A 19,126-nucleotide genomic window follows, 5' to 3' on the forward strand; every position below is an offset into this window, starting at 1 on the left:
TTCAACATTTCATACAAATATGATGTGCCAAAAGAAAGAAACTGCGATCCTGTGTTGAATTTCTAACTAATCCCAAGTGCAAATAACATTTTGAATTTCACAATATATTCTAAGTCTCCTTACAGTTGGCAAATATTCTAAGTCTCCTTACAGTTGGCAAATAGAACTGGTTTACAGGTAAGAGGAGAAGAGGGCACACAGTCTACATTAAAACTATGCTTCCCAGAGCTCAAATCATCAACTTTATTGATGACTGTTACTTTAGGAGATACATACAGCAAAATCTGCCTCCTTAGTAATTGTGTTCCAGTGAATACAGAACTTCTACATAGACGTTGTTGACACTGAATAACTGTTAGTAGAAGGTTACACCCAAAGAAAAATTCAAAGAAGAAAACATGAAGTTGTTTTCAGAATAAAATTTTGATACATACATTTTAAATGCTAATACATACCACAACGCATGCCTTCATCTGACCCGTCTTGGCATTGTGTTTTCCCATCACAGAGCAACTCAACCGGAAGACATATAGTATTGTTATCACACACTCTATTAGGATGTTCACACTCATAGGGTGATCCATACAAACTTGATACAGTAGTAGTAGCTGGAGCCATGGACACATTTCCTGAAATATTTTAAATTTTGATATGTACATTTTTTTGAGAAATGTTTGTTTATTGTAAAGAAAAGGAAAAAGGGTTTTAGCTTTGAAAAACAAAACATCTTCTATACAAGTGAGGATACCAAAAGATGAATGAAAGAGGTAAGCACAAGGCAGTACAATGCTGAATAAGACACAGTAACATAAATACAATGTACACATTACAAAGCAGAATACACATTCTATTTTTTTCCTTCTCCTGTCTCTTACTACTATCTTACATACATTTAGTTAGATAAAAGTGTTAATAAATATTCAGTTACAGCATTTACACATAGTTAACTTCATAAACTAAAGCATTGGCAGAATCTGGCTAGGTGCTTTACCCTGTTAATTTATTGGTTTATACATACATTAGGTGCCAAAATTAAACATAATCCCCCAAATTATGAAAGCTATTAAATATGCTATAATTGCACATCATGAAAATGTCATCAAAGTTTGTATTTTCCTCCATATCTTCCAGGTACACTCAAACAAAGTTTTTATTTACAAATTATCAGTGGAAATGCACGGAGATGTTGGCTGAGAATAACATTTAGAGTGTATTATATCCTATATCTTTGCACGCAGATGATGAATGAATTCCATATTTTGGGGAGTTAACATAAGGTACAACACTAATCTAAATACACATGATCATGATTGGATGAATGTCTTGTTATTTAACCAAAACTGGTGGTTTTTAATAAAATGGCAGAGCTATTGTGCCAATCAAGATTTTTTTCTATACTTAAAAGCTGTAAATCTTTGTTCCCTTAAAATAAAATAAAATGTTATATTAACAAAATTCCTAAACACCACAGTTAATATAAGCTCTTTGCATGGTGACTGTGATCAATCCTCTACAATAGGTATATTGTAAAAATCAATATGGAAAATAAACAGTGGTGAAAATCAGAAAATACTGTTATCACCAAAATATGAAGATTGCCTCAACAAATGCGGTTTTTAAAAGACACAACAGACAAATAAATGCAAGGAAATGTGCTTTTAGCAATATCCAGATTCATACATTTATGCCAGTAAGCACTGCTCTGTGTTCTGCATACTCTTCATCTCTCAAGCACTTTATATCAGTACCTTTGCAAGTATGCCTTTGCTAAACTAGAGTTTGGCTAACACATCATGTTCCTTTAAAACTGTGTGTTTCTTGGTATCATTTCTGAGGCCCTTGCTCTAGAAGTATCTTTCTCTAGATCCAACTGTTCCATGTACCACTTTTCACACAGGAAAACTTCTGTCTCTACCCAAAATTCTATGACTATGTGCCTCTCACATTCCACTGGTTGGTTTCAACTTCAGAATGCATTAAAGCTTCCAGTAATGGCTACATGTCACTTCAAAACTGTATGAAGTCTCTTGGCCACCCACTTTCATTTCTTACAAATTTGTCTCGACTAACTCCAAGTACCTCGTGTATTTCTAAGCTGATTAAGTTTTGCAACAACAATCCTCTCACTGCTGTTGCCCCTAAATTTTAAATCTATACATTTTTAAACTGCTTATTGACAGCAAAAGAAAAACTGTAATTCTTTCAAGACCTCAGAGCTGAAATCATGGAGTGTTTTACTCCAAATAAGTTAAGTACTCTTACTTTTTACCTTCTTTTGAAGATATAGCAACCTAAGTATATTCATCAACCTAGAGCTGTGAATTGTGCTTTATTAGTCTCATAACATACACTTGCAAATCATGTAATTATGGTACAGGAGACACATCAAAAATACAAACTAGAACCTAATACTATTTTTTAAAACTATATTTAGTCTATGTAGCAGTATCTATATTTTCTTATTTTCCAGCATAGGTAAATATCTTTCTTGATAATGGACAATTTTTTTTAACCACAATATAATGCTAATTTGCAGTTGGATTCTGCTCAAATTATCAGTTCATCTTCCATGAACTCTTCTAATGAGTAACAACATTTGTGTATAAGAATTTCATGTAACTTCTTCTTTAGTATCCCTAGTTCCATGTTTAGAATGTTTTTGCCTTTAAGTTTATTGTAGACTTTCATGCCCATATATTGTGGGGACTGAGCATATAATCTCAATCTATGGGCAGGAAGCATAAAATTATCTTTATTTCTTGTACTGTATGGATGATCAAATTGGTTTCTAATGAACAATTCCGGTTTGTTGTGTAAAAATATGATTAGTTCGTATATGTATAGGGAGTGGACAGTCAAAATTTTTCGTTTCTGTAATAATGGACGGCATGATTCTATTTGCTGTGCAGTGCACATATTTCTGGTAATTTTCTTCTGGAGCTTCAGTACACGGGATATATTATTGGACCTCCCCCAAGAAAATAATGCCATATCGTATCACTGATTCAAAGTAACTCAGATATGCTACCTTGCGAGTGGACATATTAGTAGCTCTTGATAATATATGCATGGCATATGTAAAGCTACCCAGTTTGCTGCACAGGTACACAATATGTGTGTTCCAGTTTAAATTCTTATTGAGGTGTAGACCTAGAAATTTGGCAGAGTGCACTTCTGTTATTTCTTCACTTTTATGATTTATACTATTTTCTTGGTCTCTTGACTGTTTGGTTCTGAATTCAATCAAGTTTGTTTCTGATATGTTAAGCTTCAGACCATTTAACTGGAACCATGACTCTAGCCTGTCTAGTGTACCAGTGACTCTATCAGGAATCGTTTCTGTTTCTTCGCTTTCTATCAAGACAGACGTGTCATCAGCAAACAGAACGGATGGTGATTTTATGTTTAATGGTAAGTCGCTGGCATACAATAGAAAGAGAATTGAACCGAGGATCGAACCTTGCGGGACACCCTGTGTTATTGTTTTCCAGTCTGAATGGTAGTTTACACCATTTGAAGAGATGATTGTTCTTTGTTTTCTATTAGATAAGTAAGAAGTAAGCCATTGAAGTACTGCACCCTTAATCCCATATTTTTCTAGTTTGTGGATCAGCAAGGAATGATTTACGAAATCAAAAGCCTTTGTCAGGTCACAGAAAATTCCGGCTACTTAACTTTTTTGTCTAGAGCTGTGCTAATTTTTTCTATGAAATTATTTATGGCATCTGTTGAATTTTTCCCTTGCTGGAAGCCAAACTGATTGCCTTGAAAGAATCAAATGAATATTGCTGATAAATGTTTGAACCATTTTCATTAGCTACTGAAATCTATATCCATGCCTCCTCCCCTTTTCCTCATCCCCACACTTTATCTTACGCCAACATTGCATACTTAGTAGCTGCAACTGAACATTTGCTCAGAATGAACACTTCCTGAAAGTATTACAATGCCTTATCTCCTTCTTCCCTTTTTAACTACAAACAATAAGTAATTCACCTTTTAGAGATTGGCAAACAGATTGCTCACATTGGCAAACAGATTGCTCACATTTACATTGCAACCTCTTCATGAATTTTGTAGACAGGATATTTCTGGAATTTGGGGATCAACAGTCCTTTGTGTTTATGGTACAATGATGATAAATTCAGCATTTGGACTTGTTCTAAATCTGAGTTTCTAATTTTTCTGGAACATCTTAATTCAATTTCACATGTAAGGTTCCTCAGTCTCACACTACATTTCCAGTTAATGACCCTCATCTTGTCACATCCTACCTTCTGTACATGATAAACCTATCAATAAACAACAGTATTACCATTCTGACAACTGCCATGTTTTGCATGTTAACAGAACAGGTCAGCAGGAGAATTTGCTAACTCTCAATTCCAGAAGGATTAGTCTCGTCACATTAACTGCTGTGTTTTTGATTGGTAATAAGTATTATCATTTGAGCTGATAGAAATAACTGCCTACTACATAAACAGTTTTATTTTACTGCAGTTATGTTCTTGTCTTTGGATTTAACCAACATACAAGGTACATTAAGTCAAAATGACACTCTTGTGGGTTGGCACTGTCTTCTGTTGACTGCTTCAGTTCGCTGCTCCTGTATATACAGCCAAGACATAAGTGGTAAACATATCTGTATTAATTGTAATTTTCTATACAATTATAGTCAGCTCAACAAAGGCTTTCCTTCTTGAATCACCCTACTAGCTTGCTTCTTACAAAACAACAAGTGAATGTATTTCACATTACACAATTCTATACTTGTTTGGAACTGAAAAGCACTGCCACTATGTAAAAATTGGTCAAGTTATGTGCTACACACAATGACTCCCAGTATTAATAAGACGTTCCAAGAAGAGTAACTTCCAATAGTCCCAAATCTATTTCGTTGAAATATGTTCACAACTTTTTTGTCTATGCTCCTCCATTCAATTTCCTTGATACATTATTACTACCCCTGCTTCTAAACTTGTTTTGAATGTTCTCTTACAATTGTCTTCTTCAAGTATGGGATGGTGAGAGACGCTTCATCAAAGGGAAGGATACTTTTGAGCTGATTCACAACAGATACCAGCTGTAGATGCAGTCAAAGCTCAACTTTTAATGTCTTCAAAGCTGCAAGTAAGGCTGAAAAGATATAATAAGACTGACCAAGGATAATAAACAAAATACACTGTGCTGCAGTGTGGCTGTGACCCTGATGTGCCCTTCATTATGCCTGTGATATAATTTCTTGCATCCGATAATCTAAATCCAGAATTACACAGATGAGAAGCTACTTAAGAAGAGTGTTTGGTTCTTGGCATTAAACTAGTCTCTCTTTTGCTGTCAGTTGACACCTCACTCCTACCACAAGATGCAATTTGTCAGTCAATTCAAGTTCTGGAGAATAAATGGATGTGCCACATTGATGAAAGATATAATATTATGTGACTGAAGTGACAACTCTCCTTAATAAAGTAGCATACAACTGTGATTCTTATTACTTTTTTTCCAGATAGTAGACAAATTTCATGCCAAGTAAATTGTGGGAAAAGAAATTAGTGTTAGACTGTTCCATGAATCTTCACTACATTCAATGTCAAAGAATCTAGTGTATAAAAGGTATAGCACAATGTACCACAGGAGGCTTCATCTGAAGAATCGGAGCAGTCTTCATGACCATCACATACAAAGGTGCTCCTTATACACAATCCGTCATTACATTGGAACTCATGAGCACCACACAAAGGCCTGATGTCTGTTGGATGAACAGGACTGGTGACTGTTGTATTACATCCCTGCTCGTCACTACCATCAGAACAGTCTTGATGTCCATCACAATGAGCTGAACTTGGAAGACACCGATCATCTCTTCTGCAGTATATCTATAAATTCAAGTCTTCATTGAAATAGTAATCATATATTAAAGATTTAGTACAATTACTGTATAACACTGTACACAAATAATTATTAAAAATGAATAACAGTGGAGTCAACTACCAATTTGAGCAAACACACAGTGACAGACATTTTACTCATATTACTGTATAATTTGTGTTATTTTAAACACTACATAAATATTAATAACAGTAAACTCATGACAGGTATAGTTAACACATTGTGACAATTTGCTTATTCATATTATTGTATCATTTGTGTAATTTTAAACTGTCTTTGAAATGGAAATATAAAATCTCTTGTGCAGAGCTGGTACATGATAGCATGATTGGTGTAAATGAAATGGGACACAAGAGTGTGTCTGTGTGTGTGTTGGGGGGGGGGGGGGGGAGGGGGGGATAAGGAAGAGGATGACAACATGATAAGAAACAGCATTTGGCATGACTTGTTGTCCAGGAACACTTCACTATGAATCAGGTACTGGTGCAGAAAGGTAATGATGGTGCTTACAAATGTATTTTTAATTAACACTGGTGGGATGTACATCAAATGGATCTCATCTCATTGAAATGAGATCCATCCTTCATGAAATCCTCCCCACTCCGCCAAGAGTGTCTTTCCGCCGTCCACCTAACCTTCGTAACCTGTTAGTTCATCCCTATGAAATCCCCAAACCACCTTCCCTACCCTCTGGCTCCTATCCTTGTAACCGCCCCCGGTGCAAAACCTGTCCCATGCACCCTCCCACCACCACCTACTCCAGTCCTGTAACCCGGAAGGTGTACACGATCAAAGGCAGAGCCACGTGTGAAAGCACCCACGTGATTTACCAACTGACCTGCCTACACTGTGATGCATTCTATGTGGGAATGACCAGCAACAAACTGTCCATTCGCATGAATGGACACAGGCAGACAGTGTTTGTTGGTAATGAGGATCACCCTGTGGCTAAACATGCCTTGGTGCACAGCCAGCACATCTTGGCACAGTGTTACACCGTCCGGGTTATCTGGATACTTCCCACCAACACCAACCTATCCGAACTCCGGAGATGGGAACTTGCCCTTCATTATATCCTCTCTTCTCGTTATCCGCCAGGCCTCAATCTCCGCTAATTTCAAGTTGCCGCCACTCATACCTCACCTGTCTCTCAACAACTTCTTTGCCTCTACTCTTCCACCTCGACTGACATCTCTGCCCAAACTCTTTGTCTTTAAATATGTCTGCTTGTGTCTGTATGTGTGGATGGATATGTGTGTGTGTGCGAGTGTATACCTGTCCTTTTTTCCCCCTAAGGTAAGTCTTTCCGCTCCCGGGATTGGAATGACTCCTTACCCTCTCCCTTAAAACCCACATCCTTTTGTCTTTCCCTCTCCTTCCCTCTTTCCTAATGAGGCAACAGTTTGTTGCGAAAGCTTGAATTTTGTGTGTATATTTGTGTTTGTTTGTGTGTCTATCGACCTGCCAGCGCTTTTGTTTGGTAAGTCTCATCATCTTTCTTTTTAGATATATTTTTTCCACGTGGAATGTTTCCCTCTGTTATATATATATATATATATATATATATATATATATATATATATATATATATATATATATTCAGTAATGAAATTAGTCATAAATAATCCATCACTATTTGAGAAGAACAGTGACGTCAATATCTACAATACTGGAGGTAAAAACAACTTTTATTAGTCGTTATTAAAGCTGGCAGTGGTTCAGAAAGGATTTAAATACGCAGCAACAAAAATCTTTGATCATCTGCCCAATAATATAAAATGTCTGACAGGCAGCAAAGCATATTTTAAATCTAACCTAAAAATCATTTCTCCTGGACAACTCCTTCTATACCATGGATTAATTTCTGTTTAAAAACTGGTAGCACATTGGGGGAAAAGACCTTTGTTTTTAAGCATAGTTGCGCGAGCAAGGTGGAAAATATAGTGTGGTCATTAATGTTAACACTAATCATGAGAAAATATCCTGTAAACTCACTTGTTGCACATCATTTTAGTAAAAGAACTGTTCAAATGTTCTATGGAACATATAATTGACTGACTGACTGACTGACTGACTACAGCATTCATCTGGTGAAGGACTTAGTCCAATAGCTTAATAATATCCAGCAGCCTGTCTACCACTCAGTGCTTCTTCTGTGAGGTGAGTAGCAATCTATCCTAATTCATGTTCTCAAACAATGGAAAATCCAGGAAGGAATGTATCAATATTATGAGAAGGAAAGTCGCTACTCCCATATAGCGGAGATACTATGTCGCACCAGTTGCCTGAGACTGCAGTCGTGTGTGTGTGTGTGTGTGTGTGTGTGTGTGTGTGTGTGTGTGTGTGTGTGTGTCTATTGTTGATGAAGGCATTAATCGCCGAAAGCTTTAATTGTGAGTGTCTTTCTGTTGTGCCTATCTGCGACTCAGCATCTCCGCTGTATGGTGAGTAGCAACTTTACATCTCATAACACTGGTAATTCATGTTCTAGTGATCATTAACCCTTCAACTGTTTTTGACATAAAATTATGTTGAGCTAGCTGATGATATATGTATCTCTGTTTCAACATAATATTACACCCTGGCACATAGCCTTGTATTTTGTTTGTTTTGACATAGTAATTCAATTGGTAGATAAAAAATTCTACTGACAAAGTAGTAGCAGGAAAAAATATATATAAAGGTTGTGGAAATGTGCAAGCTTTCAGAACCAGTGGCTTCTTCTTCTGGCAAAAGGGTTGAAGGAAAATGAAGGAAAGGGGGAGAGTTACAGAAAAGTCACCCAGAAACCTGGATCTGGGGAGAATTACAGGATGAGTTGGAAGGACTGATTGTCCCCTGACCTGCCTACTGGGTGACTTTTCCATAATTCTCTCCGTTTCTTAAACCCCGTCAGTCCCTTTCCTTCATCCCTCTTTCTTTCCCTTCAATCATTCTGCCAGAACAAGAGGCCACTGGCTCCAAAAGCTTGCTCGTTTCCTTAATCACAGGAGAATTAAAGAGTCCTTTGGAGAAAAGCGACGCAGTTATATAAACAGCTAGAGCTCAGATGGATAGCTAGTACTAAACAAAGAAGGGGTTGCTGAAAGATGGAATGAATATACAGAGGGGCTCTGCAAGATGAAGTAAACTTGAAAGCAATATTATACACCAGAAATAGAAAGTAGCTGAAGATGAGAGGAGAAATATGACTCTGCAAGAAGAATTTGATAGAGTACTGAAAGATCTAAGCTGGAACAAGGCCCATGGAGCAGATGCCATTCTCTTAGAACATTTGATATCCATGGAAGAGCGTGCCATGACAAAACTCTTCCATCTGGTGTGCAAGATATAGAGACACAGGAGAACTATCCTTAGGCTTGAAAAAGTAAGTAAAAATTTCAATTCCAAAGAAAGCACATGCTGAGAGGTGTGAATATTACTGAGCTATAAGTTCAATAAAACTTGGCTGAAAAGTACTCACACACACCAATTATTTACATAAGAATGGAGAAAATGGTATAAGTCGAACTTGGGGATGATCAGCTTTGGTTCTGAAGAAATGGTGGAACATGTAAGGTAATGCTGACCTTACAATCTATCTTAGAAGAAAGGTTAAAGAAAGGCAAACTTACATTTATAGTTTTTATATATTTTAAGAAAGCTTTTGACAATGTCAATTGGAATGCACTCTTTGAAACTCTAAGGGTAGCTGGGATAAAATACAGGGAGCAAAAGGTTAATACAACTTGTACAGAAACAAGACAGCAGCTATGACAGTCGAAAGGTATGAAAGGGAAGCAGAGGTTGAGAAGGGAGTGAGACAGGATTGTAGCCTATCCCCAATGTTATTCAATCTGCACACTGATCAAGCAGTAAAGAAAGCAAAATAAAAATTTGGAGAAGAAACTCAAGTTCAGGGAGAAGAAATAAAAACTTTGATGATGACTGTCAGAGACAGCAAAGTAATTGGCAGTGCACCTGAATGGAATGGACAGTGTCTTGAAAGGAGGATACACGATGAACATTGTCAAAAGTAAAACAAGAGTAATGGTATGTAGTCAAATTAAATCAGGAGATGCTGAGAGAATTTCACTAGGAAAGTAGTGGACAAGTTTTGCCACTAGGGCACTAAAATAACTGTTGATGGCCAAAATAGAGGATGTAAAATGTACACTGGTAATGACAAGAAAAGCAATTCTGAGAAAAGAAATTTAACACTAAATGTAAATTTTAGGGTTAGAAATTCTTGTCTGAAGGTATGCGTGTGTTGTGTAGGCTTGTAAAGAATTGAAACACAGATGACAAGCAGTTAAGACAAGAAGAGAATAGAAGCTTTTGAAATGTGGTGCTACAGAAGAATGCTGAAGATTAGATGGGTAGATTGCATAATTAATGTGAAGAAACTGAATGGAATGGGGAACAAAAGAAATCTGTCAATAAGAAACTAAAAGAAGGAACTGGTTGATAGGACACATTCTGTAGCCTCAAGCAATTGTCAATTTAGTACTGGAGGGAAGTTTGGGGAATGAAAATTGCAGAGGGAGTCCAAGAGACAAGAACAGTAAGCAGGTTCACATGGATGTGAGCTGTAGTAGTTATCCGGAGATAAAGGGGCTTGCACAGGATACAATAGCAAGGACAGCTGCATCAAATCAGTCTTTGGACTAAAGACCACAACAACAACAATTCATCACATGACCCATTTATGAGAGGTGCTGCATTCTGCCCATCATCAAAACTATTTCAGCGTTCACTCCACCTCCTTCAGTAGGTAGGTTTATAATGTACTTATTTAGAATATGGTGACTTAGTAGCTGGTAGGTGTGTGTGTGTGTTTGTGTGTGTGTGTGTGTGTGTGTGTGTGTGTGTGTGTAAAAAGCTATGGGCTATGAGCTTTGGATGATTCTGAATGTGTTATTTTGTGGCCACAAGCATGTATTGATGAAGAATATACTGAAACATCCAGCAAAAGAAATGAAGCTTGCAGTGGAAGCATGATAAGTAATTCACAGGACAATGAGTTTGACAACTAACCTGACTGTCTACTTTGTGTGAGCATGTACAAAGCTTGAAGTGAATGTGTTTTGATGACATTTGTGCAGTACCAATAAAGTATTCATTTATTGGAGTTTCAGGACTGGAAATTGCAATATACAATTCATAGGATTATTGAAAACTAATTCTGAAATACCAGCTAGGTAAGGGAGACAGATCTGGAAAGTGAGACTCCTTGTCAAATGTTGATGATCTTCTCTGTCTAATTGAAAGACATTTTCTGGTATATGTGCCAGCTACAAAGAAAAAGGTGAATGCAATGGGAACGTGCACTGTTAGTGCATTAGAAATATTAGAAGACAACGAATTCACCAATGTAAAGAGAGTAAGTAAGTTTTTTGTGATTATAGTGGTCTGAAACATCTTTTGTGTAAGTTACAAAATTTCATGTCTGTAAATCAAATATAAGTTCAGTTATCCTACAACCACCTTGCCCATATTGTTCAAGCCCTAAGAATGGAACACTGGGAAATGCAAATGTCTCTCGAACAGAAACAATGAAGACATTAAAAATTGATAAAATATTTGTGAAAAAAGCTAATCAAGCGTAGCAAATGTCGTGTACACTATAGATCCAAACATCACCTCAGCCTTACTAATTACCATAGGAGATATTTATTCCATTCCTGGATTAGGATATTCATATTTGACACATTTAGATTTGAGAGTGGCTCCACTGCCTGGATTGCAAGAAGGTCTCATTGTTGCTCTACCACTTAGGAAGACACGTTCAGATGCTGTTTGGGCAATAACATTAAATACTGACAATTGTGAGAACTACTGTTCCACGTAATCATATCTCACTGTACGGAAATTTTGCTACATGGAGACCGCTAGTTCTATAGCCTAAGACCTCCATGGTGGATTATGTCTAGCATTCTTAGATAAGGTCCTGCTGATCTGTAGATCATGCAGCTGCCGTCTATCCATGATCAATTAGGGCTTCAAAATCTTTAGAGCCCTAAAGTTCTTCTTTTAAGAACTTTTAGGTGTATTAGCCAGTTAAATTTCTCATCAAATATATGAGCGAAAATAATGTTTTCAAATCTCAATGTCATTGCATTAAAAACATGTTAACACACGAAGACAGATTAATATACATACATACAGACAGACAGACACACACACACACACACACACACACACACACACACACACACAATTTTCTCAGGGGAGAATGGACAGCTTGCAGCTTCCTCCCAAATCTCCAGTCTCTTCTGTGTCATTTGTATTTAGTGGGCATTATCATCAATCTCTAGATTGGGGCCTCAACAGAAGATTTTAGAATCATCAATAAACAGAAAACAACCAACTAGGCTCCTTACTGTTTATACTATATTGTCTGTTCCTATTCCAAAAATTGTGACATTTAAGAATCCCCCCCCCCCCCACCTTATTACGAACTCATCATTTGAAGTAGCATTGACTACAAATAATTTCAATACAACTGGGATACAACTACAAGATCCTAATCGCGTTCCTGTCGTAGGACGTTATATTGCCATGTTGTATAACAGGTTTTATTAAAATCAAGAATATGCCTAGTAACTGTTTCCTGCGTACAAAGTCCTCTTGTTTCGCAGACTTTAGTAAGGTAAGTTTGTCAAGTGTTGAGTGATGTATGTTGAGCCCAGACTGGACTTGACATAGTAGCTTTCTGTATTTAAGGGCCCACACAAAGCAGCAGATATCTTGTGCTCGAAAGTTTTCCTCATGCATCTGCTGAGAGACATATTTTTATAGCTAATCAGTTTTTTGCAGTTAGCTTTTGGGTTCAAGAGAGAAACAATAGCTGCCTCTCTCCATGAGTTGGAATTCACCTTCAATCCGAATTCAGTTAGAAAAAGTGAAGAGATGTTCTTTTGAACTATTCCTTAAATCCTTTAATATTCATACATCACTCCACCTAACCCTGCTGGTGTACTGTAGTTCACCGACAATGCGTGTTCTAATGTCCACATAGTGAAAGGGCAATTGTACTTTAACAAATTCAATGAACTCGACTGGGTTTCGATAGTAAAGGTATATAAAATCAAGGCTCATATTTGATGAAAGTCTGTGTACATGATTGGTGGTTTCATAGCCTTAAACATGATAGCATTTGTAGAGGGTGTAGTTCACCAATTAATGGTATTCCTTTGAGTACGATTTATTCAACAAGAAGCAGGAGTACCCATATACACATTACACTGTCAATGTATACCAACAAAGGAACAGTGTGTGAAAAGTGAAGTCACAGAGAAGCTCTATACAATATTTAACTTTAATGCATACAGATATTCAGAGGTGTTTGACTGCTTGATAACAATCATACATAATCAAAACAACGTATCTTCCAGCAACCATTTTAAAATGGACAGTAATAAATTTTTTCCCTCATCTTATTCCAGGTTTACTTCCTAGGTATATAATCATCCGTGATACTGCTTCACACACAATAAGCAGAACAATAAACCAATTTTCTCTAGTTTGTTGCAAAGTAAAATACAGGACTAGCATGCAAGCAATCATGTAAATTATGAGCCAGATCTAATAAAAGCGGAATATCTGACACAAGTTAAGGGGTGGCAATATACTCCTGTGCATTCCACGAATGACATTTAGAAGGAAAGATTTGTTACTCTCCATTGGCCATCATATCAGTCATAGTCAAACTGGGCAAAGTGATTTGGAATCTCATTAAAAATAAAGACATATAATCAAAATGTGTCAAGCATTGCACTTTTGGAGATGAGAAAAATTATGGTTGATACTTTAGTTGATATGACATTAAAAAACAAAGAAAGCAAGTCACACTTGGAAAATTTTGGCAAGAGAATGCTTTGATGAATGAAGAACCTGAAACTACAGTAATATCAGTCTGCACACTTTCAAATAAATGGTTGTCATTAGTGTCAACAGAATTTCAATGGCAGATGAAAGTTCCATGGACAAAGGAAACAAAGACTGTTATATCATTATGGAACATTCACAGTAGTAGTGATGCTAGAGAAATGCAGTGAGAGGGTAATGAAAGATAAACGAATGTCTCATTTCTAGTACTGTTGTTACAGCAAAATGGTTATTTACATCAGTGAGTGTCTAGGAATATATTCTGTATGAGACAACTTCACATTTAAGGGAATGGTAGTGTGAATAGTTGCCTTCTGAATCTATTGTTCCGATTCGAAAGAGTAGCAGTCAAATCCCTGTCCAGTCATCAAAATTTTAGTTCTTTGTTGCTTCCCTAAGTAGATTTTTAAAAAAGTTAGTATAGTTTCTTGAGCTCTGTCTAATAACTTTAAGAGATGCATTCAAGTTATAACACCTCCGATTTTTTTTCTCAGAAACTGATTACACAAAAAATTCGAAATTTGTGTCAGTTCTCAACATAATCTCCCTGCAGCTGTACAAATTTTTCACAATGTTGATGCCATGATTCCAGGGCCACTGTGAACGCTTCCCTAGGAGTCTGGTTTGACCACTGGCTTAGCAATACTGGCATGGTTAGTAAATGTGTAACCAAAGAGTGTGTTTTTCATCATTGAAAACAGCCAGAAGTTGCTATGAGCTAGGTCAGGTGAGTAGGGAGCATGAAGAAACTACGGCATCTTGTTCGCCTGATAGGCTGGTACATTGTCTTGGTGAAAAAGCACACGTGCAGCCTTTCCCAGCCATTTTTCACTCAATGCTGGATGGAACTTGCTCTTCAAAACATCTTGGTAGGATGCATCTGTCACTGTAGTGCCCTTTAGAGCACAATGAATAAGGATTATGCCACTGCTGTCCCAGAACAAAGCCTCCATCATTTTTTCAGCACTGTCACTTACCCACAATTTTTTGGTAACATAAGTGTGCGTGCTTACACCGAGCTGACTGGCTCGGTTTTCAGGATTTGAAAACAGCATCCATGTCTAATTAATTGTCACAATTGATGAAAAGGAAGTCCCATTCATGCCATCATCATGCATCAACATTACCAGGCAACATGCCACGCATGCAGCCTTGGGGCATTCGTGACACCCACTTGGAAGACACTTTTGGAACTTTCAGGTATTCATGCAGAACCCATAGAAATGTCAGTTTCAGAGGCAGTGTGTTCCATGCTCATTTAGCAATCTTCCAAAACAACTTTCTCAACTAGCTCAAACACGTCATGAGACTGGCTGGTGTGAGGCCAAAACTGTCTCAGTTTGTGTCATATGATGATTGGTCTTCTTTGAACTGCTGCACCTATTAATGTACATTAGAGACATCCGTGGCACCATCACCACATGTCTTACTCAACTGGTAATGATTTTCAATCAGTGTCACACCACACTAATGAAGAAAATGAATGATTACACACTCTTATTGTAATGAAATCATTGCCACTTTAAGTATCAAAAACACTTCTCATTCTAGCTGCAGCCACTAGACTTCTGTATGCTATAAAGTGCTGAAATTTCTGTCATGCTTTCAAAGCAAGTGCATGCATATTTTAAAACAAATCACATGTTTCTATCTGTTCCCTGTCCTGAGGCAAAAAAAATAAGATGCATTATGGCTTGAATGCATCTCTTGTTGATGACATGCAAAATCCTAATCTTCATTTCCGTCTTTCTTGAGTGTAAACAGAATGATGCTGCCACTCTGGCTGAAGCACATTTCATAACAATTCTTAACTTGTAACAAAGAGAACTTCCATTCCACACAAAGCAGTTAATAAAACTGAAGTAAAGTGAGAAACTAGTGTGTACCTGATCACCAGCTTGGCACTTGGCACTGCAGTCTGCTTCGTCACTACCATCATCACAATCATCAGATGAATCGCATCTCAGTTCAAGTGAAATGCACCTTTTGTTCTTGCATGTAAACTCTGTTATACTGCATTTTGGGTAAACTGTAAACAATTCAAGTGTCAATCTATACAATATAAAGAGTACAGGAAATTTCTTAATGTGTATTGGTACATAATCTTTCATTTTATTTTTACAAACATCAGAGATGATTAAAAATAATACTAGCCTTGAGAACATCTGATTTATGAACTTCTTTGCATGAGTGCTTAAAATGGCTGCCAGGTTGGAACTATTTGGAAGAAATTGGGGAAGAAATGGGTTTACCATAAACACTTCTATACACACTAATGTTTGTGAAAATCACAACATTAATGATACAGTTGAATGAAATTAACTTTATAGTTCTTGACAACACACAACTGATTAGAATTTCAAAACTGTAACTGCTCTCTGACAATGAGAATTCAGTATGGTGTGAAGTTCCCAAATACTGCAATTATGAACCTCTAAACCACTTACATGCTGACAACATCCAGTTGTATCTAATGGCCAGTCACGCAAATATTTCCGCTGCTGGTATGAGTGACACCATTTGTTCAGTCTCACGATGGTCACAAACCCTGAGTCTTCAACTAAACGCTAAGAAGTCATATGTCATCCTCATACTACACTGAAAGTTGACTAGCAGGCAGTTTCACGAAATAGTTCCTCCAGCATACCTTGATGGTGTCCATCCAACTACCCACTGAAAAACAGTAACGGATATTGGAATAATCTTGGATGAGGATCTAAATTGAAGAGAAGGAACTGACACAGCATGCCTCTTGCCTACACACAAACCAAACTATTTAGAAAAATATTTGCACCTCATATAAAACAAAATATATTCCAGTCTTTAGTCCTGCCAAATCTTTACTACTGTGGTGTAGTGAGACATGCCCAACTAGTGAAAACTCCAAGATGACTTGAGCCAGTTAGGAATGAAGATACGTTTACAACACTTGAGTCTTTGATCACATCAATCCTTCCTATGCTCAGGCTGGATGTGACTGGGCAGGGGACATATTTTTCACATGCTCAAGTTTCTTTATCACTGTTTTTTAGTTATATGTGTCCTCAGTATACCTCCTCCAATATCAAATACCTACCTTCATTCCACAATTACAAAACCAGATCAAGTTGGCAATTGGGCTGCACCTATGCATAACACTAAATCCATGCCCTTCTCCATTTCAGCCATGTGATTCTTAATCCCACTACCCAGTAACATGTGTCTCACACAAAACCATTCTACATTCAACAAGAGATTGAAGCTTTATCTGTCATCACTGGCATAGCTTCCCTCTCGGCATACCCCATCTGTTTCCCGTCTGTCCAACAGTGAAGCCATATCTCTGTCACATTGTTAACACTATCCATGGCTTTCTCTTCCCAATCTATTTCTGTTTCCTTCCTTCCATCTCATCTGCTAAGCTCACCATATTATTCCTCCAACTTCTTTTACAAATTTGATTCCATTTGAACTACTGCCACATATATCTGTTGGATTTCATTACTCACATAAGGCAAGAAAGTAATAACAAAATTGCTTAACACAACATACTTCTGAAATTTCACATACTCATTGCTCTTATCTATAATCACCTACTGCTTATGCATATTATAATGATAACTCAATAAGAATATCTGGTTTGATGTAAGAGAGGGTGTGAAGGACCTCACCTTGCTAAATACATAAATAAATAAATAAAAAAAGACTTGGATACATTCCAGGGGAAACCTCCTTCCACATTGTTGCTGGAGAACAAACAGAAACAAGTTCCCAACCAACTATATCCCAGACATGTTCCGTGGATGACATGACAGCTTGGCATGCAGGCCTGGAGTCAGCATGACTGGTTTGGCATTCATAGGCTAATTTCAGTCTGATGTATTTGTAATTTCTTTATAATCAGAACTGACAAATTGCCTTGTGTGCTACCTGCCCACTCCACTGCAGTGACATCAAACTGTCAATCCACAGGGGCCCACACCCACACTGGTGTTCCCGTGCCTTGCAGTTATTGTGTACAAAACATCTGTGTTCATGCCTACGTCATAAGATGTTCTTAATCTCAAGTTATGGACACAATAATTGATCCAGTGTCCATTCACTGTTGTGTACAACCTACGCATGCTTTCACAGTTGCAATTAATTTTATGGTTTTTCATTAATCCAGTTTGTTGTAACTCTGATGTTTCCAGTCACACAGCGGAGGACATAGGTGATTCTCCTCTCTGGAATATAGCCTCTTCTCACTGGTGTGCTGATTTACATGTCCTTCCTGTTAGTGTTCATAATGGGCATTCTTCCTGATGTTGCAATTTTCACAAACATTAGTGTGTTTCAAACAATTGCGTATGTTTTACTGGACTCTTTTTTTTTTTTTTTTTCAAAACACGAAAGTGAGACTAAGACTAATTAAAAAAATATAATAATTAATTTTTGCAGTGTGTCACTGGTGGAACATCAGCTGTAAAAGCTTCAATGATCACACAATAACACAGAGAGTGTCTAAAATGAAACAGATCAGTTTATGAAAAACAGCTGCTTTAAAAAATACATTCGGTAACTTGTTTGGGACATTCATAAATCTGTAACATATAAGGTGAAAACTGAAGCAGATTGGGTGATGAAGCACATGTTAATCCCCTGAACAGAAATATTAGCTTGTAGATGTCGATATTTGTGAAAAATAATTTTAGCTGAAAATGGGACACACTGTCTCCCTTGCTTCTGAAATATGAAAGAATATTGAGTGAAAAAAAGGAGTGAAAATGGAAGTAAATTAGCATATAAATCAGAATACTGGATTATTCAAGAAAATGACCTTATTTAACAACCTTTGAGTTTTTTGTAGATCTCTCATTGTGGCATTTTTCTGTGATTCTATGTGAAAGATATGATTCTGTTCGCCCATCACTCACTGACCTGGAATACCTTAAATATGGGGCAACAAAACAGCAACTAACATAATATTTGAGAATATCCTGCAATGTATTTGGGAGTAACTCTCATATTTTATTCATCCTTGCCATGTTATTAACTGCTGTGTTGTGATCGCAATGTGGCTGATTAGATAACCATAATGGTCATGTCATGGCAATTTGAGGTTACACAGAGGGTATTCACAGTCATTCTTTCTACACAACATCTGTGAATGTAACTGTGGAGGCTTTTGATAGAGGCAAATGATATAATCTGCATATGATTTTAATTTCAGACCTCATACATTTCCAGATAGCTAACATTAAATTACTACCAAATAGTAATCTAAATACTCCAATGTAAGCAGAAACATCTTACTGAAAGAAAGCATATGAAACTCCACCTAGCAGAATATTTCGACAATTTCCAGTAGCACTTGAGCACTGCATGTTCTTTGTAAATATTTATATGT

General features: G+C 37.0%; 1 protein-coding gene across 1 annotated transcript in view; it reads right to left on the reverse strand.

Moving 5' to 3' along the window:
* LOC126195380 (low-density lipoprotein receptor-related protein 1) overlaps positions 1 to 19,126 on the reverse strand; it is an 818,691-nt gene that overhangs the window by 284,139 nt on the left and 515,426 nt on the right. The window contains exons 19-21 of the mRNA XM_049933960.1: positions 15,645 to 15,787; positions 5,630 to 5,876; positions 456 to 629 (exon numbers count right to left, since the gene is read on the reverse strand). Of these exons, the coding sequence (XP_049789917.1) occupies positions 456 to 629; positions 5,630 to 5,876; positions 15,645 to 15,787 (564 nt within the window). The remainder of the gene's footprint in view (positions 1 to 455; positions 630 to 5,629; positions 5,877 to 15,644; positions 15,788 to 19,126) is intronic.

The sequence above is a fragment of the Schistocerca nitens genome, chromosome 7, assembly GCF_023898315.1.
Source record: "Schistocerca nitens isolate TAMUIC-IGC-003100 chromosome 7, iqSchNite1.1, whole genome shotgun sequence".
NCBI classification, from domain to species: Eukaryota; Metazoa; Arthropoda; class Insecta; order Orthoptera; family Acrididae; genus Schistocerca; species Schistocerca nitens.